Below are 26,118 nucleotides of genomic sequence, written 5' to 3' on the forward strand. Positions count from 1 at the left end.
GGCTTTGAAGTTTGAAACATGTTGGCAGCAACGTTTTTTTTTGAGAACAGTCCTACCAACTTGTCGATAAATGTACAGCCTTCTTGACATTCTATCAACTGTTACATTTCTTCCAAAAAAACAGAATTTGCGTACTTATCTTAAAAATTAAAAATGTCTAACATAGAACGGAAGTGACATAATAAAAAGATGATAACGTTCTTACATAACAGACAAACGTCTTTTGATTACAATGCAGTTGCGCCATTAAGATAAAAAATCCTCGGTCAAAATTTTTGGCAAAATTCCAACGTGATTCACGTATTTGTATACAGTTCGAGTATTCAATAAAGTACCGAAATCTGAATATTTATTTCGCTGCGTCATCTTTAAAGCGAGAAAAATATGCAAATTATACGATGATCCATTCATCAATACAGTTGGGGAGGAAGATGATAAGAATCATAAAAATTAGATTATACAGTGGCGTAAAATTACACCAGACTTGTGTGTATTATTTATTTATTAGGAGTAATTCAAAGTGGTGGTGAAAAGTTGAGAGCTTTTATCCACAAAAAAACAATCAAGGTGTCTTTTCTCCATCGGAAAAGGAGTTGGGAAACGAGAGAAATTTATTTAAACTTCATGAATGTCTTAAAATACAAGTAACTTTATTGTTAGAATGGTGGGCGACCTCTGTTTAGAAATCGTGTAATCTAAGCTTCAGTTTGCAGGGAATTTTAGTCTGCTCTGTTACAGCGCCCCCTCAAGGTGTCTTGGCAAGTTTCTCCTTCCCATTTGCTTAAAAATGAAACAGGTAATAATTCTTCTTAAAATTTAATCGTGTGAACTGAGAACACTGTAACAGAGTTAGGCTGAACAAATCTCACAAGTTTTAAAATGTACTATATTGGTAATACATTTTACAAGTTCCTGCAGAACTGCTATTAAATATTTAAAATATAAAACAAGCATAAAATTACACAACAAATATACCGCATCATGTACAAAGCAACTCTGTTTTATAAACTTATCAAAATCTTGGTTGCAACTCTATTCTATATTTACAAAGAGTTATGAAAAGCGCCAAGAAACATTACATAAATGTTTCATCAAGAAATCATTGAAACGTGAATAAAATTTTCAGGTACTTTTTACAATAAGTGACGTTCGATTTACATTATAAATAGTGACGACAATATAAAGAATAAAGTACGAGTTAGGTATAAATAAAATTCTTTTGAATATAAAAAATATAAATGCTTCTAAACTATACAAAAAAATATTGCAGTCGGGTTTCTGTACAAATCTCACTGGACCAAAACGTCTTTATTATCAGAAGTACTTCCTTGTCGCGTCGGACTTAAAAGCTCTTGGCGATCACGCTCACGTTCTCGCCCCGGTCGAAAAGCCTCCATCAAGGATTGTACCCTTTCTTCCGTTGGTTCCCATCTTTGGTGACCTGTCACGTTTTGTAACCAGACTATCACTGTGCCATGAGCCGACCTAATATTCAGCTCGGACCTGAAAATTTTCATAAAACTCCGAAGCTCCGGTGGAATAATCTCTACCTGTTCAAAACGTGCTGAAAGCCGTGTCTGAACTCATGTTCGTACGCCGGTATCGTGACCTGCTTCCTCTTAAACTGACTCGCTTCTATCCGCAGCAACGCATTAGGCGTCGGTTCCCTATAATCCGGCATAAGTACAATAAAGCTCAGTGGCTCAGGGCTTTCACTAAGCAATCTCTCCATGTGATTTACCGCAGCTTCCATCAACTCTTCGGAGTACGGCGGGTGGACTTCGAACGACCCAGATACGGCTTTTAATTGTAAAAATGGGCTAAAAACACACTTTACACTACAAAAACACCCAAAAACACAGCCGTACCCTCTACTTCCGAAGTATGAATCACAATCGGCGAAAGCAGAACAGAATTGTTTAAAATAACAATTTAGAGGGGACGCAAAACATTCGAAAGTTACCCCAAAAGTTCGATTTAAACATTCAAAAACAGTTACGGGTAATGAAGCCTGCGTTTCGTGGACATCGGAATTGGCGTTGTTAGACGAGGGATTCACACCCAAGAAGGTTGCGTAGCGTTTTAACATCACCCAGACTCGGGGGATGAAGAATTCGAATTTTCGGTCGTCGAAACAACTATGGCGGTACAGGTGTTCCTGGAAGGGTAAATTAGTAACCAATTTTATAAATTCCCGCCTTTGTTTTTAGGGTAGAAGTTCAAAGACAACTTGTCCGGCAATTCTCTCGCGCGAAATTTGAAAATAGATTGCTAATTTGGACAATGTTGTAATTAAAAAACAAAATTAAATTATTTTTAAGTTTAAAGCCTCTTGACGCTGGTTTAGATCCGTTACTATTTTGAAACCCTTTAAAATAGCCACGTTAAAACTACAAACTGTAATAAATAAACATTGATATAGACAACAAAGTGTTTCAAATTCAAAATTATTCCGTCCGCTGAGCGCATTAATGAATGAAGAGACAAAGTTTAATGAATTTTTCAAGTGGTCGAGTTATCGGTGGCTATTCAGTTTTAACTATTTATTTAAACAATATGTATAGTACATTTGCATAAAATGCATGGGAGTATGTAAATAAACAGCAATATACAGGAGTGCATCGTTCTGTTTTCAGCTTCGGGTCGGAAATGTAAAAAAGGATAAAGTAGTTTTTTCCTCCCTGCAATTACGTGAGTTTTTCTTCATTAAAAATTGAGATTTCCGCACAAATATAGTAAATCATAACATATTAAAACAATATTGATTACATAAAGTTGACGGACTAAACTGTTTTCCATTGAGAAATTTGATCGATTAATTGCAAGAACTCATTAAAATCGCGATTACAAATTAGTTTTGCTGCAATTCTAAATTACGGAATACAATACTAATGGTTGACATTTCATGGTAATAATGAAAACAATCCTTTTTAATCGTTCCGAATTAGTTCAAGCCACTTACGAGCTTTTGGAGATGGGTGCTGTTGATTACAAGAGTATCTCCTTGAAATCGTAATAAGGCTTGATCTCTATCGGGTAAATACTCAACGACCGGCAAACGGGGGCACCCAATCACGAATTGGACTGGGTAACACCACACTTTCCGTGTGGTGGTCATTGGTATGACTGGCGGGAGCTCCATTCCGTGTTCTTTTAAAATGGTGTTCGATTTTTCTCGAACTTTTTTGGCATACTCGCAGGAGAGGTTGTAGATCTTGAGGCAGATGCCTTCCACCGACGATTTCACCTGCAAGGAGGTTATTGTTGATATTTGTGTGAGTCAGACGGGGAATGTAAAATTCTAAATATGCAGACATGATATTACTTGCAGAAATTTTATACACCACTCAACAACCAAGAATTTTATCTCTACAGAAACAAACTCACCGTCTCGGTGAGGTGAGGCTGGCATTGTTGCTTTAAATGTGCTAATCTGTCCTGAAAATCGTCATACGTGGCACCGACTGTTTTCCTAAGCCATTGAAACGTTTCGTCAACGTTCCATTTGACGACTTTTCGACTTTCCGCCTCTGCGTTTCTTGATTCCATGATTTTTTTCGCAGCTTCTGCGTATCGAGATAACTGTTTTCGAGCGTCCCCGGTAAATTTCGGCCTGACTAATTTAATAGGGATATCATTCATTATTTCTTTATACATTGACAGGGAGATTTCTGGGTAACAATTGCTGGGTAGTAAAGGGTCGTATCCTAAAAAAAAGAAAAAAGTTATAAATTTCAAAGTTTGAGTAGGTGTATGTTATTTTTAATATCTCGGCTCCAGAGACTCTTAAATAATTGTAACTGAGCTTTACCAGAATCAATAACTTTTCTCTCCATCATCCACCTGTTGAAGGAGTCCTTGGGGGCGTCTATAGCCTCCCTAGAGTGGCACAGTTCTTGATAACATTGTCGTAATTTCGCCAGCAAACTACACCTGTAGGCCTCAACTTCCGGATGCGAATGCATGAAACTGCAAGGGCTCCTTTCCAGAATAATCACATTTGTTGGTACATCTAAATCCCAAGGTCCCGCAAGAACAAACTTTTTTGCTTGTGGCCCATTCAAATCCTCTGACGCTCTTCTCTTCGCCAACGGCATTGGCGTCGTCGGCAGAGGAAGAGTTGGAGGTGGCGCACAAATCCCCAAAGGATCCGTTATGGGATCAAATTGGGGTTTCAACAGGGGCATTTCCCATAAGCTTTCCCCAGTCAATTTATTCCAAAAATACGGTCTATTCTCCCTTTTTGACCAGAATTTTCTCCAGCCTTGTTGGGTCAACTCAAAAGGCAAGTCGTACTCCAAACCTCCCGCGTTAATGGGGGCTCCTTGGGGGGTTGTGGGTATGGGCATATTGACGTGCTGAGGAGGAATAGGGCTCACGTTCGCGTTGTCTAAAGGGGGCCAAACGGGCCGGCCCTCGGGAACCTTCACGTCGATTTCTTCGTTCATTGTTTATGTTTGGAATTTGGTGTTGATCCAGGATTTCCGAGGATTATGCACTAAAACTCTTCCAGCGACTCACCCATTTCGTCTGATTTCACTAAATACCAAAATTTTAAACGGTTTCGTTCACTCAGATGTAAGTTTATATTACGCGAAGCAATTCATTCATGATTTACGCAGAAAATTTTGGTACACCTCCACCCAGACGCCATTTGCTGACTGAGAAAAACGCTAAAAACATTCCGTTCTCGAGTGTTACGCCAGCGGACGACGCCAGAACCTCGAAAAGAGGGCGCTGTACACAGCCATAGACGGCGACAACATGCGGTCTTAAAAACTTATAATACCAAAATTCTCGCAATAAATTAATGAAAACCATGCCAAGAACAACGAAAATTGTTCGAATTACAGTTTTATTGCCCACAAAAAAATGAAAACGACCCCAACAAAATCTGAATCACGGTCTAAAAATTAAAATTTTGCGACGCTCTCTCCGCCCCTGGCCCAAGAACGTCAAATTTGACACATATTGACGTGTTTGACAACTCAACTTAACCTAACCGATTTTCAAACATGTGTTCAAAAAATTCGTGCTAATTTTAACAAACACGTAATAAAATGGGTAAAAAGCGCAACGGTGAGTCACAATTTACGACGTTCACAATTTGTATTTTAAATTATCACTTTTTAGAATTCTCACACTTGACTCTTGAGGAGAAGAAAGTCATCACTGTCGCTGAAATTGTCCAACACCTCATCAAGGCTCAGGACGAGAAACGCGACGTGAATCTCAACTCCCTGAAGACCCGAATCGCTTCAAAGTACGGCCTTGAAAGCTCCCCACGTTTAGTGGACATCATCGCCGCTGTTCCTATCACCTACCGAAAGGTGCTGGTGCCGAAACTTCTGGCGAAGCCTATAAGAACCGCCAGTGGGGTGAGTTCCAGCGGTTTTGAAACTTTATTGGAATGTCTGTTCAGATTGCAGTTGTTGCTGTCATGTGTAAGCCTCACAGATGCCCCCATATCAACATGACTGGGAATATCTGCGTTTACTGTCCAGGGGGCCCTGACTCGGATTTTGAGTACTCAACTCAGAGTTACACAGGGTATGAGCCTACTTCTATGCGCGCGATTCGTGCAAGGTATGATCCATATCTCCAGACTAGACATAGAGTGGAGCAGTTGAAGCAGTTGGGGCACTCTGTTGATAAAGTGGAGTTTATTGTGATGGGTGGGACATTCATGAGTCTTCCTGATGATTATAGAGATTATTTTATAAGAAATTTACATGATGCTCTGTCTGGGCATAAAAGTAGTTCTGTTGAAGAGGCGGTTAAGTACTCAGAGCGCTCTAACACGAAGTGTATTGGGATTACGATAGAGACGCGACCTGATTATTGCCTGCAAAAGCACTTGTCTGATATGTTGAAGTATGGTTGCACCAGACTAGAAATAGGTAATATCTTATTTATTTCATTAGTCTTTTCTCAGTGATTCTTCCAGGTGTTCAATCAGTGTATGAGGATGTCGCGCGGGATACCAATCGAGGGCACACCGTCAAAGCAGTGTGCGAAACTTTTAACCTCGCTAAAGACGCGGGCTACAAAGTCGTCGTTCACATGATGCCGGACCTGCCTAATGTTGACTTGGAGCGCGATATTGAGCAATTTATTGTTAGTAGCGTCAATACATTACAATCTTCACTGTTAATATTTCGTAGGAATTCTTCGAGAATCCAGCCTTCAGAGCAGATGGGCTAAAAATTTACCCAACGCTCGTAATCCGCGGAACGGGGTTGTATGAGCTCTGGAAAACTGGAAGATACAAGAGTTACCCTCCCTCAGTTCTCGTTGACTTAATAGCAAACATCCTAGCTCTGGTGCCGCCATGGACGAGGGTGTACAGGGTCCAAAGAGACATCCCCATGCCTCTTGTCAGGTAAGGTTCTCTTCAACCCCGACAATTAACACCTCTGTTTAGTTCAGGGGTTGAACACGGGAACCTCCGAGAGCTAGCCTTACAAAGAATGAAGGATTTGGGGCTCAAGTGCCGCGACGTGAGAACCCGCGAAGTCGGAATTACGGAAATCCACGAAAAAGTTAGACCCAACGATGTTGAGTTAATCAGGAGAGATTACTACGCGAACGGGGGCTGGGAGACCTTCTTGAGCTACGAGGACCCCGAACAGGACATTCTCATTGGGCTCTTGAGGTACTAATCTACTGACTTTGAACGTAACGAAAATCTTTACTTTTAGGCTCCGAAAATGCACGCCAGAAACGACGTACCGCCCCGAGCTTCTTGGAAAGTGCTCGATAGTTCGCGAACTTCACGTGTACGGCAGTGTGGTCCCCGTCAGCGACCGCAATGTCAAGAAGTTCCAACATCAAGGCTACGGGGGGCTTTTGATGGAAAAAGCAGAGAACATCGCCATCACCGAGCACAGGTCCGATAAAATCGCTGTGATTTCCGGCGTTGGGACGCGAAATTACTACCGGAAGTTAGGCTACGAACTCGATGGGCCTTACATGGTCAAGTCGCTAAAACCGGAGTTGTATAAAAGTGTCTTTACTTGCGTGGATGGGGCTCCCGTGACCAAAACCACCAAAGCTTACGTTAAAAAACAGTGGACGCTGGGTGACACCGAATGGTTGGAAAAACACGATGAAGAAAATGTGAATTAGCTTTTAATAGAGTTTGGTTATAACAAGTTTGGAGTCTCTCTTATTTGTTTCTTGATTTTCAGAAGTATTTTTGTGTGCCATGTGTCGAATCGGGATAGAGAATCGTACTCTTGGAGTGCTCTAGTGAAACCGTCTTCATCCCCGTCGTCGATGCTGGCAATAATTTTAGTTAATAGCACGTATTGTCGGGTTTGCTCAAACTCCGGGAATTTTATAAGATACGACTTCACTGCCTGTTTACCATTCATTACATCAATGCATAGATGACACAACGCGGCTTTAAATAAGTTATCTTTCGCATTGTACTTCATAACTGACGTCTTCAGATCGTAAAACGCAATCTCTTGGTATATATCAATAGCTTTGGTATAATCTCGAAACTCTGACGATGCATATTCCGCCACTTTCAGCATACATTTCTTTGCAGCGACGTAATTCTCTTCAACGCGATAATAATCCGCTGCTTGCTCATAATGCTGAACGGCTTCATCAAACTCTAAATTCATCTCATAAGTCTCTGCAATGTGATTATGCAGTTTTGCAGCCATCGTAAAACGACCTAAATCCATGTAAATTTGAATAGCACTCAAAAGGAATTTTATGGCACCGGTTATATCGAAGCGTTCTAAACATTTCGATGCTTGGACGTAATCTTGGGCTGCTTCTGATCGATTGTTTTCGTCCATGTTCAAGTCTCCTGCTAATTTGAAAGCGATGCTCGCTTGCGACCAGTTTTTCGCGAGTTTGAACAAGTTTCCGGCTTTTTCGTAACATTCTATGGCTTCCTCGGTGCGGTTTCTGTAGCCAAAGATCGACTGGAAGAAGCTCTTGGGGGAGGTTTTCTTTTCGGCTTCGATCATTAGTTGGCGGGCTTGCTCTTCAGAGGTGGAGATCATTGTCGCGTTACTTGAAGTGTCTCGGTCACATGACATGTGAAGTTTTGAGAGTTATTTATGTGACGACCGTGTAAAGTAAGGTTTTCAATCACAAGTCGAGAATTAAATCAATTTATTATCATGCTGGGCATACAAAAAACATCACACTAGTTTCTTGAGAAAGAAAGACTTTTTATGTGCATAAACAGAGCTGGCGGACAAGTCGATAAAAAAAATAGTGGGAAGGGCAATCTGATTTTTCTAGTCTATTCACTTATACTTATTGTTAGCCCCAAACTGGGTCTTAAAGTCTTAAAAAAATACGTCAAAAGAAAGTTGACAAAAATGACTTTTTGAGAACCTTTCTCTGTCAAATGTACAGTAAGTACATCAAGTTACTGTTTCAAAACATTTAGTCTACTGGGGGTTTGGCTGAGGAGCGTAATTGTACCCGTACTGTCCCTGTGGGGGCGGCGGTTGTGCCGAGGGCGGTCTCGGGTACTGATAACCTTGCGGTTGTCCTCCGTATTGTGGCTGCGGTGGATATCCCGGTTGTGGCGCATATCCGTAGTTTCCAGGAGGCCCCGCAGGCGGGTACCCTTGTGGGGTATTAGGAGTATACCCTGCATTCGGATTAGCTGGTTGCGAATTAGGAGGATAAGGGGGTTGGTAGGGTTGAGAAGTAGTAGGAGGAGTCGAAGTGACAGCAGGACTCTGGTTACTATTAGGCGGTGCTGAAAATGGCGGAGACTGAGGATTATTAGGACCGTAATTCTGTGGCGACGTGCTCGGTTGATTAGGATACGACGCGGGGGAACTCTGCGGTTGACTCGACGGTGGAGGCGGAGCATAACCCGGTTGAGGCGGATAACCCTGTGGGTAATTCTGAGGAGCTGTCGCGTTAGGATATGGACCACCATTCGGGTAAGCCCCTGGCTGACTTTGAGGTGGTCCTGTAGGTGGTGGGTAAGGACCAGCCCCAGGTTGAGGCGGAGCGCTACCGGGAGGCGGTGTTCCATAACCTGGTTGTTGATAGCTATTGTGCGCTGTTGTTGCCGGAGGTTGCCCGTAGTTACCTTGAGCGTTCGCAGGAGGATAAACGGGGGGTTGATTTGCAGGATATTGGTTTTGTTGAGGATAGGCGTTACCTTGAGGGGGGTATTGACCGGGATATTGGTTCTGCTGATAGCCTCGTTGGGGGTAAGGGACTCCTGGACGTTGTGGTCCTAGGGGTTGTCTGTAGCCTGGCTGCTGCTGGTGGTTAAAGTTATTCATGTGCTGTTGGTCGAGGTTTGGCGGTTGTCCGTGATTTGGGGGCGGCGCCTGGGTTTGCAACATCTAAATGGAAAAAAGGAAGTTAAATATGGTAAATGTGCAAAACAACTGAAGTGGATAATCAGTATAAACAGATTAAGGTGGATCATAAACTTATAGAAGTTAGTAAATGTGACTTCTTGCTGCATTTCCAAATAAGCGAAAAAAACAAACACAATAAGGCATTAGCATTTCTTTGTCTATGGATTTCTTCAAATGTTTATGTAAGATAAAAGTCTAAAAAAACCGTAATTTCATTCGAGAATCTTGTGATTTTGGAATTAAGTCTGCTATAAATATGAAGATATGAAAGACTAATTTTCAGTATAAATATTTGCATCCCTGAAGCCATGCATCCCAAAGATGTTTCTCTTCAGCTCCCCCAAGGTGAGTTTTATCAGCTTCAAATTAAAAGTACCTACAATTGTAGCCCTATCGCGGTTGCTAAATTCTTTGATAAGATACTGGGCAATTCATGGAACTTAGCTTTCTTTGTGTAAACTTACAGGAAGAAACGAGTGCACATTTTGTGCGGAGTCCGCCATCGTCGCTAAATAAGTCAAATTGCGATGTAAATGCTGCTGATACTGTAAAACTTCAGGTGCTTTTCCTTTATTCTGATATTCTTGAATAGTTTGAATCAAATGTCCATTTTCGTCCAACATTTTTTGCACTTGTGCTGGATTCGGCGGAGGTCGATTGCCCCCTCGCTGACTAAAGCCCACAGACATAATCACTTTATTTGTTCACTTTGATCTTGAAATTACTTATAATAACAATAAAATCGTTAATAAGTCGTTACACAATTGCAACACAGCCTTTCGTTCGTGTTCACTGAGGCTTGCTTAGTGACATTTCTGAGTTGGCGGTAACTTACAAAAAATAACAAAAAACCCTAGATTCGCAGGTGCAGCAACAAGGTGACATTTCGTTGTCAGGGTGACGTTTTAAGGTTAGAACCTTGTTTTGATATCATAAAAGTGTCTTCCGCACAATGAAAATAAAAAGATATAAAAAGGTCAATAGACACTTGAATTTCTACATAAATAGCTTTGGGTTCAGACAGCCGTATCAGGTTTTAGTGGATGGAACCTTTTGTTTTTCAGCATTGAACGTAAGTAGTCATATCTCCGCTGTAAATCAACTAATTCCTGTGAGTACAGACCAAAATAAACATCTCTGATAACATCCCGCGGTATCTACAAGGAGAAGTAAAACTATTAACAACGCAATGTGCAATAATAGAGATGGAGAACTTGGGAGGCAAGTTAGGAGGTGCTCTCATTGTTTTGAAGCAGTTTCCTTTACATAAGTGTGGCCACGAAGGAAAACCCATCTCTGCTTCAAAATGTTTGCTCTCCATGATGGGGAGCTGTAATCCCAACCATTATATTATTGCTAGTCAAGACAGAGAGTTACAAAATAGTGTTAGAAGCTTAGTTGGGGCTCCCCTTCTCTATCTTCATGGAAAGACACCAGTCCTTGAGCAGCCGTCCAAAGCGAGTGTGGACGCGGCTAATGATAAACTAAAAGGAGTCAGCTTGACTGAGAGACAAATGATTGAACAGTTGAAGTTAGAGAGTGGATTGACTGAGAGTGAGGCCCCCAGGAAGAAGAAAAAGAAAAAGGGGCCCAATCCTTTGTCATGTAAGAAGAAAAAGAAAAGAGATGTGGGGAAAGTCGTTAAAAGTACAGAGGAAAAGAAGAAGAGGAAAAAAGTGAGAATAGCACAGCATGTAAAAGAAGAGTTGAATAAAATGATTTGATTTTAACGCTTTTCATTATTTATTGAAACTGTAAAAAAGTGGGTATTATTTAACGAGGAGAAAACGTCGGAAACGAAGCTAAAAATCGGATTTGGCCCAAGAAATGAAGAAATCAAAATAGAGATAAAGAGGATATGAGTCAAAGCAATGTCGCCAACTTTTAGCACATTTTATTTTTTCGTATATGGTATAGGAATCATTTTTACATTTGTGAGCTAGACAGAATCCTACTATAAATATTTTTCTTGGTTTGTCCTACACTGACTAACAGATAGACCCGTTAATAAATTATTAAATCTAGTACATTTCATATTACACATTCTTAGACTTAAGTACTTATGTTTTCGTATATTATTTAGTTACTTTTAACAAATATACATCACATATAAAGAAATCAAACGGAAATAATGAATTCAGTTGTTAATAAAGCGAAAAGAATAGAACTGGCGAAATGAACCTTTCAAGCTCAAAAAACCAAATTCATTATTTCTAAAGATATTGCACAAACAAAACCGATAAAAACTAATATGGCAGTCTTCATATTGTATTGTCAGTAATCCAAGTTAAATAAGGATTCGTAACTTTTTTTGATTCTATGACCACGTTTTGTCTTACAATGAGCACCTTTTATAAAACTCTAGAATCTAATAATTACAGATTAAAGCTTATTTTTTTACATGACCTAAATTTCGTATAACCAAATGTTTTGGTGTTGAGGAGGTTATTTTTGGTTGTTCGCGAAATAGTCAAATCAAAGTATCAATTTTGATATGTAAAAAAAGAAATGCGAACCGAAAGTCACAGCGTAACTGTTTCCAAAGTTGTTAGCACCACAGCATTGAAATTTCGTGGACCAAATGAACCGTTTTAAGCTCGACTAGGTTGAATGAATAAAACACCAATTTAACAGAAGTTCTTTCAGTGCAGTGGTGGCAATCTTCTTCGATTTGGATGCGTTATGCTGTAACCCTTTAGGCCCGTTACTATGCCGTTAATACGTATATTAAAATATGTACATTTTGATCACAATAAACATGTTCGCTACACTTCAGCGTCGTCTCTAGGATTGCAGTATTTATCCGCAATGGCAGATAACACCTGTTCAAATTTCGAATGTCTGTCATCTGCGGGAACAAAAGCTCCTCGACTTCCCCACAAGAATTTCATTTGAAATTCCGTTCGAAACATATCCACTGTCAGTTCTTCCATTCTAGCGTCTCCTAGAACAATCTCTGCATTTCTCTGATAAGATGCACTTGTGTCCATGTATTTTCTGGCAGTCTCTAGATGATTAAGTAAAGTGGTAAGACCGAAGTCTTGGGTGTTCGATTCCCATAGTCCTAAACAACTAGAAATTAACTGACTCTGTTCAGTGGGTGTTATAAAGTCCTCTAAGTTACGTTCCATTAATAGGATTAGAGGTAATAAGTGTGGAATTGTCGTGTTTGGTGCTTGAGGATTTGAGCAACTGTTCATGTTTTTGAGGGTTGGTCGCAATTTCGCCTCGAAATTGAAAGCGGAGTCCGTGTACTTCTGACGCAGCATGTGCCACGTCGTATCCAAGCGCTCCACCTAAAAAACTTTCTATTGACCACGAAAGAGTTAATACAATCGAAGGGTTACCTGGGGTAAGCATAAACCTAACATGATCCCACAGAAACCGAAGAGATTGCCCAGGGCCGTCTTCGTATCAATCGCGATTTCGATCCATTTGTTCAACATTTCGGTTCTTTCAGTCTCATCTTGACACGTCAGGATCGTCACGGCCACAAGCAGCTTCAAGCATTCCGTCCTGAAGACGATTTCAATAGTGGAGAAACGTGCTACATAAAAATTCTTACCGTTCTATTAGGTCTAGACGGAATTGGCGCCCGTGCGGCAGCGCGCACAGCTCAATCCCGTTAGCGATCTTGGCTTTCACCCTATCCTTGGTGGTCTTGTGAAAAATTACATCTAAATCAGTCCTCGTCAAATGGTTGGCTAGAATTCTCGGCCCCGAATCGTGCAGGATCATCTTGACGCCTCTCAAGGCTTGAGCATCCAACGGTTTATTCTCACTCACAGGAAGCAGTAACGTTTGGAAATTCTCCAAATCGAACCTACTGCAAAGATTAATTTCCGGCTGGACCATCTGCAGGAGTTTATCTTCGACCTCCGCACAATCAAAGTCGAAATTCTTCAAAGTCGTCGACGACTCGGACGTAACGAGATTATATCTAGGATTTTTGATAATCACTCCGGAGTTTCTTTGGTTCGTTTCCACGGCATCCCCCGCTGCCGAGCTCAGCGCCGAATCCCCGGATCCATTACCGGAATCTGAGCCGGAAGCATGATAGGACGTAACCCTTTGTAGATTTCCATGGGGTAAAAAACTTCCATCAGCGCTCTGTCGCCCGTCGGTGACATCTGAATCTTTCGATTCCAATCGGATGATGCTGGGGACTCGCGAAGGTTTGGGAGGTGGAGAATCTGAGATTCCTGAGTCGCTTTCCGTGAAGAATTTCCGTTCTGCGCAGGGAGACAAGGTCGGGTCGCTGGTGATGCGACAGTTGCGACCGAGGGTGTTCGAACTCGCCGAGAGGGAGAGTTTCGTGTTGGGGTTTCTGGGTAATGAGTGCGTGGAAAATTTCAAACCGGCGTTTATCGTGTCGGCACCGGCCGAGCGAGTCATCAGAGGGGATTGGATCACGCCGTCGGCGCTGTTGCACTTTTCCTGCGATATTCTGTGGAAAACCCAAATAAGTGATCAAAGAATTTTATTGGATCAATTCTTGGTGTTGACAAAAATTATCAAAAATACAATTTATTCCCAAACACCAAATTTCGTCAAAAAATGCTGACGCGCGTTTCGATAGCAATGCTACCATCATCAGAGCGATGATTAAACTAAAAACTAACAAATAATTCGTCCTTATATACTAAAAGCGTGTCGACCCATCCCCTTTGGCGCAGGTAGAAGGGAGTAGAGGGAGAAGGAGGGGATGGCCGTTGTCTGAGTTCATTATTACATTTTTGTTTCTAAATATTTCTTGACTTTCATAAATGTCTAGAACTTTACAATTATTTACATTTTTAATTAAACGAAGGCAACTTTCATGAATGTGGTGTGGTGGTCATTGTCAAAAACAAATTTGAGATGAGCTTGATGCTCTTTGAACCTTTTTAAAATTGACCTTCTTGTTTGCCCAATATATTTCTGATCACAATCTTTACATTTAATTTCATAAATCCCCGACTTTTCTGTTGTTCCTACTTGGTCTTTAGGATTACCTTTGGAGACTTGGACCCGAAGTAAAAACTACTTTGAGATCTAAACCCTGGAAAATTCTATTCCAGTCCCTTTGTCACTGAAGGTGAGTAAGGGATTGTTACAAAAGAAGTCTTCTCAGGTGTTTTCTTAAAAGTAGAACATTCATTGACCAATTTCTTAAATCTAAACTTTTTAACTATTTTATCAACAATGTTGAGATCGAAACCGTTACACCTAGCAGCATCTTTAATTAATTTTAATTCCTTTGTGAATCTAAATTTGTTTAATGGGAAATTCAAAAGCCTGTAAACAAGAAAATTTAGACTCGCCATCTTATGTTGAGGACACTGATGTGAGTCTGCAGTGATGTAGCATTGCTATCAAAACGCGCGTCAGCATTTTTTGATGAAATTTGGTGTTTGGGAATAAATTGTATTTTTGATAATTTCCAAATAAGAAAAATGACGAAAAGTGTCATAATTAATCGCGTAAAAACTTAAACTCACCTGTTGACCTCTGAAGGAGTCAACGACTGCGACCTCTGCTTCTTCGACGGCAGCCTCGGCGCCCCGTCCCTGAAGTTTCTCGTCGGCGACGGCGACGCCCTAATCGGATGCAACGGACTATGCCTAAACTGCATGGTCCCGATGGGCGTCGTCGCCGGCGAAGTCAAACGACTCGTTGGAAGCGGTGTTGGATATTTCGAAGCATAAAACGAAAGCGGGTACATGCGATTTTTCGGAAACTGAATTTTCGCCCCCGAAGCGACAGTAATGGGTTTTCCCGATCCGACGTAGAACGTTATAAGATCTGGAACGGTATCGAACGCGTCTTCTTCGAATTGGTACTGGACGTGCTCGTAGACGGTGTCTGGTTGAAGGATGATTTTATTAATGACGAAGTGAAGAGGTTGGGTTTTTGTCCGGCATGTTAGGACGTAATTGCCGGGCTGAGAAGTACAATCTCGGACCAAAAAGCCGCCTTCCTCTCGGACGATATCTTCAGCTCGGGAACGGGGAATCGCACCGTGGTACCAAGCGTGGGAGCGGAGATCCCGACTGTCTAAGGAAAGTTCCCATTCTAGAGCCTTTCTTAGTTCGTGAGAGTTCATCGTGGGGTCCGCCGTGGGCTCCTGGAAACAGCCACAAAGTTAGCTTCGACAAAACTTGAAGACAACACTCACATTGTTTGTTTTTTTACGCCTGAATTTATTCCTAATTTTCACAAAATTTACTATTTTAAACATGTTTTTAAGGTGATTAAACGTCTCACAATACGTTTTTTTACTGTGATTACACGTTATCGAATTTCAAATATTTGTGTGATTCATGCTATCAATAACAAATAGTAAGAACGATTTGGTTCTTCCGGATATTTATTTCATATTATAAACCAAAACTTTCGCAATCTCATTACTCGTGAGGTTTTACGTGGGAGCAAAGCCTGATATCGAATCAATGTAGACCTCACAATAATTTACTCTACGAGAGCGTATTTTCCTCACTTCACTGTTATAAATTACGCTTTAAATCTTTAATATTTGACACATTACGCTTCATTTCGCTACGTCATGTACCCACATTTTTTTCCCTTTTATTATTCTCTCGAACGCTCAAAATACCTCTGACTGGTTTAAAAATATGTTATCATTTATATCCGTCAATGAGAGAGCTTTCAAAAGCTCGCCGGTCTGCGAAAAGCAGATTAATGAGGGAATTTCACCCGGTTGTAGTCGCGATAGACTGTAAACTCATCATCTGCAAATAATGATAATCTGGTTTAGCGTATGAAATGCGTGCTTTATTATGCGGTTACGCAAAAATACTAAAGAGAGTCTACATATTTTAATTTATTTTTGGTCAGTTCCAATCAATTAATTGTGTTTGCGGATCCCACTTTTTTGTATCACTTCACTGAATAATTATAATCGTTTATTAATCGAGCCATTAACGCACGATTTTTTGTGAAAACAAAACGCGACGGTTTTAAACCAATCATCCCCGTCGCTTTTTAATTATAGAACCCTTTGATGCTCACTTTAAATGCCCATTACATTTTATGTTTGTTTCATTAAACTCAAACAAACGGAAATGTGGATATAGAACGTGACACTACAAACATGAAAATTTAATTTCCGATCCACGACTACTTTCTTTCTTTTTTGCAGAAGCCTTAATCCCTTCTGAAACACTAGCAAGTTCTGGTAAACGAAGGCGTGGTAAGTGTGGGCTAACATAATTAAAGATTAAATATTGGAGCAACGGAGATTAAAGCGCACCTCCCTGATTGAAATGCACGGATTAGAAACGCTTCCATTATTTATAAAAGAACTATGCAGATTTCTGAGCTTCAACTTCGAGATTTAAGCTGAATATGCATAGACACACGAAATCTGAATACCGGAAACGCGTTTTTTTCCGAAGAAAATATCCAATAATGCGTTCGTCCAAGTAAAAAGCGTATTATGAGGTGAACGTGTCGTCATTGTGACGTGACGAAGAACGCTTCTGCTGGCAATTTCGATAAAGCGTATGGCACTCCAGAGCTTGACGGCTTAAGTCGAGGTGCTTCCACCATTGTTCTACCAGACGCTTTGTTTAAACTTCGATTGGGTTAAAATGTTGAGTTTTTTCTCTATTAGTATGGTGTTTCGGTTAGAGCGTGAAAGAAATTGCGGCGGTGTAGGCTGACATGACCACATTAATAATTCAAAGGGTGTGTAGCTGCTGACAGGAATGAGGTGGAATTTTTAGGTGGAAAAGGATGTGGCGGCATGTTTTGACGTCGCGAAATCTTGTTATTTGTGTGTTTGTTTTCCGCGGAAAACAATAATTGTAGAAACAGAAGAAATAAATTTGCAATTTATTGACAACCTTGTGTAAAAATTAATTAAAACATGGACCCACGATATCTTAAAATGTCTTGCAACTTTCCCATTGGTCCTCTTTCCCGAGTTTATGTTGAACAAACTCTAATTACAATTTCTTGATAATCTATCGTCAGATGATCGCCGTAAATTTTAACTTGACAATATCTAGCGGAAAATCTGAAGCGCTGCATACTTTAAAAATTTGTCGTAAAATGCACGATACTGACACTTTTCTGTTTGAGACAAAAAGTGAGATGAATCAGAGTGAAAATTGTGTTGACATCATTGAAGGTTCGTTCTAATTAATTAGTCAAAATTGCCCCGTTCTTGTAATGAAAAAGGTGTAAAACAACCGTTGGATAAAGGTGCTTCGACCTAAAGAAAGTCAGATAATAAAGAAGAGGGCACAAAGACCGAGTTTTGTGGTTTTGTATCCAGTAAAATAATTGCCTTTGTTAGAGTTTCATTCAAGTGAAAAAATAAACTGTTACGACTGCTGCAGGAAGTTTTCTCGAGAACTTGCGGAAATGTGGTTAGAACTTGTAACGTTTTTAATTGTGTAAGAAAATAAAATTGTACAGTGAGAACAAATCCCCATTGGTTTGCTTCGAAATTGTGATTCCATCGATTGGAACTGCAAGACTTTGATTATTGCAGAGTGCTGTATTGAGATTGTGCATTGAAGTGTCTCAATCTATGATAAGAATTTGATTTAATATTAAATTTTAATGTTGGTTTAAATTAGACTTCCGGATGTTTAACGGGGCTTGAAAGTTGCCTTCTGATATCAGTTTTAAATTTAATAATTTCTTCTCGAAGTTTAAAGAGCCTTCGTAAACATTCAAACTGTCCAAATAACGAAAAAATTAGATTAAAACTGTTTAAACTTGACGTTTTGTAGGTATAATTCTTTAATTAGAGTTGAAAGACATTTCATTAATTTGCTACTTAAGCGCCTCAGTATCAACAAAGCATAAATTCTTAATAATTTGCAGATATCAAAAATAAAGCACCCTAAATTCTACATACTTCATTATTTAAAGCACGTCCATAGTTTGATAAATAATTAATTCACAACTTAAAACACTCTTATTAACCCTCGATCAATACGAAATTTTCCTCACAACCCCAATGTGTATTAAAAATATCCTCCATTCACCGTCCAATTAATGTCCCTTTCTCTTGTCGCCTAACAATTTCATCTTCAAGCACATCACAAATTGAATTTTCACTGTGAGTCTCCTATCAATAACTTATGGCATCGTCCAATTATTTCTGACACAACCGATCGATCCGAAAGATAACACTTACAAAATTAACAATGCTTTCAGATTCGAACGTAACGTACAAAAACGCCAATACGTCAACTTGGTTCAATGGAATAACAATAGCTCTAGCCGAATTCATTGGAACGGGGTTGTTGATTTTCGTCACATGCATGGGATGCAATGGAGGGATGTTTGGGGAAAACGTCCCTGTTGCGCAAACCAGCTTGGCCAGCGGTTTGTCGGTTATGACAGTGATTCAGGTGAGATATTAGCGATTGAAGGACGTTTTATGGGAAGTCGGAGGGTGAAAATGGGCTTGTAAATTATTATGGCTTTTCTGAAAAAGCTGCTTAGTTGCCCATGTCAAATTTCGGCGGCGAAGTAGGTTTGGAAATGCGCTGACAGCACGCCTATCCCAAAGTGACAATGTTGATGTCAATGTCAGCGCTACCAACATGAAAAATTCAGTAATGCCTACGTGCTAATTTGTAATAACTGTAATTCCGCATCGATTTTTAGTTTTGTTGGTTTTGGCTATCAATAATAAATTTTTCCACGCCTTTGATTAATCCCAGTAATTTATTATGTTAATACTTTCCTTTGATTCTGTAGTCCCCGCTAATTACATCCGACTACTTAAAAAAAGTTGAACCAAACAAGGCATTTATCACACTCTGCCTTCCCATCCCCAGATACCTACCACATAATAACAGTGGTTAGAACAAAATTATAGTCTCCTCCGCGGCCGAAACTAGAATTTTTAATTTTATCTTTATTAAATTTTTTCTAGATCTTCGGGCACATCTCCGGAGCGCATGTGAATCCGGCAGTCACGCTCAGTGCTGTAATTATGGGCGAAATCCCCTTGACATCAGTACCGATTTATGTGAGTTCCCAAATTGCGGGTTCTTTGACCGGGTATGCACTTCTTATGGTAATAAATCATTTTTTAATAATTACAGCGACGGCTTCAGGTATTGATTTCAGGCGGTAACACCAGATAAGTACTTCGATTTCCCTGGTCATTGCAGCACCGTTCCCAGCGATGAAATCTCGTTGTTTCAAGTAAATTGACAACAAAAACAATGCAAATTTTCACATTTTTATTCAAGGCGTGCGTGGTGGAATTTATTGCCACGTTTATTATGGTACTTGCAATTTGCGCTTCGTGGGATCCGAGGAATCAGACGAAGGGGGATTCTGTGCCGCTGCGGATAGGACTTCTTGTTTTTCTGTTGAATATTTCGGCGGTATGATAATAATCCGATTTTATTTTCGGGTGTTTATTTGGGTTTTCAGGGGGCGTACAGTGGTGCCAGTATGAACCCTGCACGAAGCTTGGGGCCCATTGTTTGGAATCATTACCGCTGGTATACTCATTGGGTAAATTACTATTTTCAGCGAATTACACATTTGAGAACTTTACTTTTAGATTTACTGGGTAGGTCCAGTGCTGGGCTCAGTCTTCGCGGGTTACGTTTACAAGACATGTTTTTTACGGCAACCAAAATAAAACTTTTATAGAATTTTCTAATAAAACTTACCATGATGAGGTTGTTCAGACTTTTACTTTGGATGGGCTCATAAATGGTGCTCAGATCCGATCTGCAACAAAAATCCAAATTACCACTTGGATGCGCATTTCCAGGTCTTAATGGTTGATTAAAACTAATGTGTTTGAAATCCTCTCCTCTTTGTAATGAATCACTTCAGACATCAAGCACAAAAGCTTCATTACGGTTGTAATGTCCTGACGTCTGAGTAGATAATTGCACCACTAGGAGAGGAAACTATTGTGGGCTGGTTTGTTCTTTTGTCTGGAATATTTATCCGCTGAGACATCAAAGATATTAAAACGCACGAAATCGATTCCGAGTTCCACGGTCGCTTGTTGTGATTTATCTAGGAAAAAAACGGGTAATTTTTTAGTCCCTCGAACTCCTCCATTACCATTGAAATTAAGCCGAGGGTGGTTGAAACTTAATGAAACCTTTATATAGTCCTTCAACATTAACGCCGGTTAATACGTCATAAAACATAAAAGCTCGGGAGGGAGCCCCATTCTTATGACTCACACGCGGTGCCAACAAAGGAGAGTCCCCAAACAGGTGTAAACTTTAAATAAATAAATAAAAGCGACCGCTCTCACTCTTTTCAATTTTAGATTACTTTGGGCCTAAATTATTTTGTTTCGGAGGTGGATTATCGGTCAAAGGGTCCCTACGTGACTCGCCCTGAAGCTCCTTTTCTGATTTAGGGCGGTTTGGCAACTTTCATCCCTTCTATAAACACCATTGGAGTGATTGGTTTTTAACTGTTTCGTTTCGGGGCAATAGGGAAAACGTTCCTACTATCGACACACCAAACTTCCCATTTCGCCTTAATAAAATCGTGATCAACCAAAATAAATAAAATAAATCGGAAATTCCTGACTTTACGACCTAGTGGCAGTTCCTTTATTTACGCACTGAATCTGTTCTCACACCCTCCAGTGCGTATCGTCGCTTTTTTAAGTAATTAAGTGAAAGACACTTTTATCTGCAGACGTCTGCCTGAGATTCTGAGAATTTATTTCCGTTAATTATACACGACAGAGCGATAAAAGCCAGTGATTCGTATTATTTGCATAATAAACTTATGATTTGTTGTGATCGTGTAATTGCATTAAAATTAATCATGCAAGTGAAGTAATGAAGTGTGAGAACACATGAATCTTTGAAGTAAGGAAACGTGCAATCAAATATTTATAGTTCGTTCGTTCCGCTACTTTGAGTTGCGTTATCAAGAGCATAATTGTTCTTTGATCTTTATTAATTAATTATTATCAACTCAAGGAAATTAAACGGAAGTCGGATCATTTAGACATGTGGTAATTAGCCGTAAAAGCACTTCAACAACGGTCTTTTTTTTCCTTTAGAAAATTCTCTTTGTCTGCTCCGCTTCAGATTGTTATCTGCAAAAGGAGGGCAAAACAATAACTTCTAGTTACTTGGTCAAGGTATAAATTTAAATCTGGGTAAGTTGCAACTAATTGAACGTATGACGATTCTTTATACCGATCACATCAAACTACCTCAACAACTTTCACGTTAAGCTTTCATGAAACATGAACTGAAATTTGACCCAATTCTTCAAGTTTGTAATCTCTGGATTACTTTATCGATGGGACGGAAGTAGTTGACCTTTCCCACAGATTACTGTGTTTAGCCCCATATTCAAGTAATTAGAATAATTCATATAGACCTATTGTGCTTAATTTCGGTCCGGTTGATTACCAACCTGAGCGTTATTAGATTATTTTGTGCGGAATTCAATGGAACTGTTTTACTCATGTAAACCGCTCGGTTTTAGTAATTTCAACGTCAATTATGACTTTGTGGCAAAAAGGCAGTAACAGAGTAATTACATTGTCGCGAAAAACCGCAGGCATGTCGGGCGGTTTGTGAATGTAAATTGGCAAGGTAGTAATTAGAGATTTTGCAGAGGTGTGGGTGGCAGTTCTGGTTTTGTTTCTTTCGGCTTTGCGGAAAATTCTCAAAAACGATTTCTTTTCATTTTTGTTTGAGTTTTAATCCGACTCCAATGAAACTCTCTATTGTTTGATATTTCAATAAACATTTGTGTCTCTTAATAATAAACATATCAACAGTAAAAAAGTAGTTAAATTTCGTTACTGTACCATTAAAAATATCAAAATTACATTTTTTAGAAATTTTATTACATTTTACGAATTTACGAATATCAAAGTTCGTTTGCTAGTTTGTGATATGTTAGACACGTGAATAGCAAATCTGTTTTCAGTTAATTCGCAAACTTGACTTTCGATGATTTATAGGTAGAAGTTAGTTACTGAGTTTAATCTGATCAAGTAACGGGCAAATCAGAGAATTTGGAAACTTGAAGGAACTGAGTCAGTTTGAAACAGTGGTAAGCAAAAAATATTGATCACTGTTTTTGACATGTTACTCATAAATGTCGTTTGATTCGGAAATTTTGGTAAATAATTTGAAAATTAGAGAAGCAATACTCAAATTTTGCAAATCTCAGACTGTTCTGCTAGTGTACTCAACATAATTCCTTCTGCTTCTTGAGTTCAGTAACAGCAAAACACAAAAACAGATTTTTCCCGGACTACTTAGTAAAATCTGATACCAACAGCGGAAATTTATAATTTATTCAATTTCTTTGGAGACATTAGCTGCATTCGAACACCACAAAAACTTGTTGGTAGTGTTAATATGAACAGACTAATATCAACATGTCATTGAATCCTGAAGATTTTTTCGTGGCATCAAATTAATTGCTCCAAGCTCTCAAGCACTCTAATTGAATATTTATGAGCTGCCATTTGGTACCGATCTAAATACTTAATGAACGCTGATCGACCGAAATTTGACTGGTAATATAACCAATAATAATAGGGAACAAATTATGAAAGTGATCTATGCTATCAGTGTTATTATCCAATCAAAGTTATTATTGTAATAAATTTCGAAGGACCCGTTCTTTTGGTTCGATTTTAGCGTGTGTTGTTTAAGTCTATGGTAATTAACAGTCTCACAAGCATGTCAATTGTATAAAAATATTGCATAGTATTGTATACCGCGATAAATAGCATTAGTGGGTGGTCATTCTTCTCTTTATTTATCCCGCGGTTCTTCCGTTGAAACTGAAAGTATTTATAAATCCTTTTACCGCTCCAAAACGTAAAAATAAATGGTCGGAATCTCAACTTCCTCTTCAACCAGATGAGAAACGGTTGAATTATTCAAACGGCAAATTTAATGTATTGTAAACGTTATCAAACAAACAGTTCCCTCTCATTACAGGCGAAGGTATAATCGCATCCATTTCAAATTCTGGAATGTCGCCAGAATTCCAGAGACTTCCAGCTTCAATTACGGGAGAAACTTTATTGAATTGTGATAATGAAAATTCTGGTTCTTTGAGATTCATGGAACTGAGTGAATCTATAAGGATGTTGATTATTGGTATCGCTGGTTCAAGATAAATCGGTCAAGAACCTTCGTGATAATCAGAAAGGGATGTGTTTACTCACCCTAAAAAAACCGTTGACCCCCGGCTTAGTTTCACTCCGGTCCATTTGACTTCAAAGCATTCTGAAGCACTTCTGGTACGCTCTCATTGCTGTCACAGATAATTAGCTGTTGCCAATTGGCCAGCCATTAATTAAACCGCTTTAATGAGCATCTTTGCTTAACACTAACATCTCTGGGACATCAAAATTCACTTGAAGTAAACACTCACTACAGTTCTTATCCCATCACATGCCACTACTAATTTATTAATTAATCCCGAAGTCCATCATCATCGGTCCGAGTACGCGAAGGCGGCTGAAGCTAGCTCTATCTTTGATTTCGTTACCACTATACACTGTGTGCGTTTGACACACCCCCACCGCTCCAAGGCCCCAAATTATTGATTTGGCCGAGGGCGCAGCCGCCACCGAAGAATATAAATAAAGGTCCACCCTTTTTGTATTTTTTTCCTTGGAGGTTTTTGAATTTTTTGGCGCTACAAGCAAAATCTCTTCTCGGGCATTCTCTGAATAGTTGGATTAGAGAAAAAAAAACGTTGCGACGAGGTGCAAGGCCCGGTGGTCGTAATTCATACCGAGGACCACCGGTACCTACGACAGGACCGGCTCGGGCGCTTTTTGGGGCTCCGCTTCACGCGACAATTAAACAAATTAAGACGATACTCGTGTGATGGCTATTTGGAGGTCAAAATGAAGAAATTTAAGCCGACTCGGATATTTTAATTGGTAGAAAACTTATTATAATATGAATACAGTTTCAAGCCAATTAATTTGGACGGAACTTACAGTGGAATGTACGCACCTTTAAATAAATCAGTCGCGTTTTTCATTTCTACCAATAATGTCAATTTGGTCTGCAAGGAATTTTATTTCACCTCGAGAAGTTGGCAGGCTTTTTATTTTTACTGGGGAATTCTTTATTCCCACTTAGTCACTTGTGTTCTGATAAAATATTTTTTATTGCGGAATAAAATGCGGTGCATTCAAAAGTTCTCGAGTTTATGTGTAGTCCATAAAATTAAGATTACGCATGAGTCAACTTCACGTTAATAGGATTAAAATCTTTAGCAAGATGGAAATGCTCTTCTGAGAGTCTGTCGGTACATTGATAATGTAGATGATGAATAAAGTCACTTTGGCCTAATTCTTGGAGATTATCTGTTAAAATAATATTCGCGGAGATTGTAAAATGATTTTCCTAATTTATTTAGATTCTTGTGATTCTATTAATGTTTGTGAAAAGTTTTATGGGCTTTTTAGAAAATCTGCCGTTTGAATTTTCTAAACTTGCATTTTGCATCAAACCGACTAATTTTTCTCAATTTTTGTTAAGTATTTGCGTCATTTTAAGCCGTTTCTATATTAAGCAAATTTGAAAATTCGTGCTCTTGCAACTTGGAGCGAATCCGATCATCAGTTTTGTTAAGTATTTGCGTCATTTTAAGCCTTTTCTATATTAAGCAAATTTGAAAATTCGTGCTCTAGCAACTTGGAGCGAATCCGATCATCAGTTGATTGCAAAAAATTTCCAGAGTGAGAACCCAAAAAATCTATTTTAGTATTCAGCAATAAATTCGCTCCATCCATGAGCACTATTGTCTGCGACATTTCAATTGAAATTTCGGAAAGTGGCGTTTTGCATAAATAAGTGGTAGTAAGTGGCAAACCAGAAGAAAGTTCACTAAGCTTCCAGCGAACAAACAAAAACTTTCCCCTTTTGATCTAAAGTGACAAATTCCACTTCCTGCTGCTACTCATGATTTCCTATGTACTTTAAAGGAGTCTCCATAAGTGCCCCGTTACAAGCACTCGTAATTTGAAATTTTAATCAATGAAAATGAGAGAGCAGCATATAATTTAGAAGTTGCTAGATCGTGCAACTGAAACACTCGCAAAATTTATAATTCCCCTTTCATGTACGTACAAGAAGACACTTACAATTCGCCTCAAAGCTGCCTCATAAAATCCAAACACGTGTGTAATTTGCCGCTGTAACACAAGAAAATGCGTGTATTTGTGTTGTAAGGATTCCAGCGGAACTGGCCACTTTAAGATAACTAATGAGCTGTTTTCATCATGGGATAACAACTTGTGGGCGTTTACTAGAATTGCTACCAGTCTCTTGCATATTTTTTCTCCGGAATTCATTAATCATTACAACAAGTAGCATTTTTGGAAATTCAATCCCGAATTTATAACGTAAGTTGCCGGGGTGATTTATATCCACAAGAACACGTGCTCTATCAGGAAGATGTCAGCCACATTTTCATCATTACTATGGTAGTAGGGCTCTCATCTGATAGCGTGACCCTCACGTCGGTTCCCATTGTAGTGAAACGAGGGGGTCCATGTGTTCACTCCAACAATACGAGCTTGTAGATCGACCCTTAATATCTCCAAACAGGGCGGTAGTTAACAATTTTGAGCCCATTTCACAGATGTGCGAAACGTCAACGAAATGATAAATTATTTTAATGCATGATAGTCGTGCATTTATGGTAATTTCACATTATAGTCGCATCGTTTCTCAGAATTAAAATTTCGAATTAATGTAGCTGGGTGGGTTTCATAAGCCATTTAATTTCTTAT

At 39.4% G+C, this 26,118-nt stretch overlaps 6 protein-coding genes and 1 pseudogene across 13 annotated transcripts in view; 3 read left to right on the forward strand and 4 right to left on the reverse strand.

Annotated features, from left to right (window-relative positions):
- Positions 1–661: 661 nt before the first annotated feature.
- Positions 662–4,686, reverse strand: Pcif1 (Phosphorylated CTD-interacting factor 1). Its single transcript, XM_088035283.1, has 6 exons — positions 3,812–4,686; positions 3,388–3,707; positions 2,963–3,247; positions 1,869–2,158; positions 1,551–1,820; positions 662–1,503 (listed from the first exon to the last, which is right to left on the reverse strand). The coding sequence occupies exons 1-6, from the start codon at positions 4,446–4,448 to the stop codon at positions 1,290–1,292; spliced, it is 2,016 nt and encodes a 671-aa protein (XP_087891409.1). The 5' UTR covers positions 4,449–4,686; the 3' UTR covers positions 662–1,289.
- Positions 4,687–4,952: 266 nt separating this feature from the next.
- On the forward strand, positions 4,953–7,154 carry Elp3 (elongator complex protein 3). Its single transcript, XM_088035284.1, has 7 exons — positions 4,953–5,079; positions 5,134–5,378; positions 5,423–5,900; positions 5,948–6,117; positions 6,165–6,382; positions 6,425–6,655; positions 6,702–7,154. Exons 1-7 carry the CDS (start codon positions 5,061–5,063, stop codon positions 7,126–7,128), a joined length of 1,788 nt encoding a protein of 595 aa, XP_087891410.1. The 5' UTR covers positions 4,953–5,060; the 3' UTR covers positions 7,129–7,154.
- On the reverse strand, positions 7,146–8,024 carry LOC148175304 (alpha-soluble NSF attachment protein pseudogene; annotated as a pseudogene).
- Positions 8,025–8,121: 97 nt separating this feature from the next.
- LOC148175305 (uncharacterized) lies at positions 8,122–10,203 on the reverse strand. The gene is made up of 2 exons (XM_088035289.1): positions 9,824–10,203; positions 8,122–9,341 (listed from the first exon to the last, which is right to left on the reverse strand). The coding sequence occupies exons 1-2, from the start codon at positions 10,046–10,048 to the stop codon at positions 8,421–8,423; spliced, it is 1,146 nt and encodes a 381-aa protein (XP_087891415.1). The 5' UTR covers positions 10,049–10,203; the 3' UTR covers positions 8,122–8,420.
- LOC148175306 (aquaporin AQPcic-like) lies at positions 9,561–20,008 on the forward strand. 2 transcript variants are annotated; one of them, XM_088035291.1, is made up of 7 exons: positions 9,561–9,704; positions 18,534–18,730; positions 19,261–19,404; positions 19,458–19,535; positions 19,583–19,720; positions 19,770–19,853; positions 19,903–20,008. In XM_088035291.1, the coding sequence occupies exons 1-7, from the start codon at positions 9,668–9,670 to the stop codon at positions 19,981–19,983; spliced, it is 759 nt and encodes a 252-aa protein (XP_087891417.1). In that variant the 5' UTR covers positions 9,561–9,667; the 3' UTR covers positions 19,984–20,008. The 2 variants fall into 2 exon arrangements, with proteins under 2 accessions (XP_087891417.1, XP_087891416.1); XM_088035290.1 differs by having other exon boundaries at positions 19,770–20,008.
- On the forward strand, positions 10,195–11,089 carry LOC148175307 (rRNA-processing protein UTP23 homolog). The gene is made up of 2 exons (XM_088035292.1): positions 10,195–10,431; positions 10,481–11,089. Exons 1-2 carry the CDS (start codon positions 10,312–10,314, stop codon positions 11,081–11,083), a joined length of 723 nt encoding a protein of 240 aa, XP_087891418.1. The 5' UTR covers positions 10,195–10,311; the 3' UTR covers positions 11,084–11,089.
- Positions 11,237–26,118, reverse strand: part of LOC148175308 (breast cancer anti-estrogen resistance protein 3 homolog) — a 28,531-nt gene continuing 13,649 nt past the window's right edge. For 6 of the 7 annotated variants that reach the window (XM_088035276.1, XM_088035278.1, XM_088035277.1 and 3 more), the window contains 5 exons: positions 20,015–20,075; positions 14,840–15,465; positions 12,925–13,806; positions 12,707–12,875; positions 11,237–12,655 (listed from right to left, as the gene is read on the reverse strand). In XM_088035276.1, the coding sequence (XP_087891402.1) occupies positions 12,125–12,655; positions 12,707–12,875; positions 12,925–13,806; positions 14,840–15,465; positions 20,015–20,075 (2,269 nt within the window). In that variant the 3' untranslated portion in view covers positions 11,237–12,124. Of the gene's footprint in view, positions 12,656–12,706; positions 12,876–12,924; positions 13,807–14,839; positions 15,466–20,014; positions 20,076–23,529; positions 23,891–26,118 lie in introns of those variants that run through there. The other variant, XM_088035282.1, reaches the window with a different exon arrangement.

Source organism: Gnatocerus cornutus, chromosome 5 (genome assembly GCF_029298725.1).
Source record: "Gnatocerus cornutus isolate USDA-ARS CGAHR chromosome 5, icGnaCorn1.1, whole genome shotgun sequence".
Lineage (NCBI taxonomy): Eukaryota > Metazoa > Arthropoda > Insecta > Coleoptera > Tenebrionidae > Gnatocerus > Gnatocerus cornutus.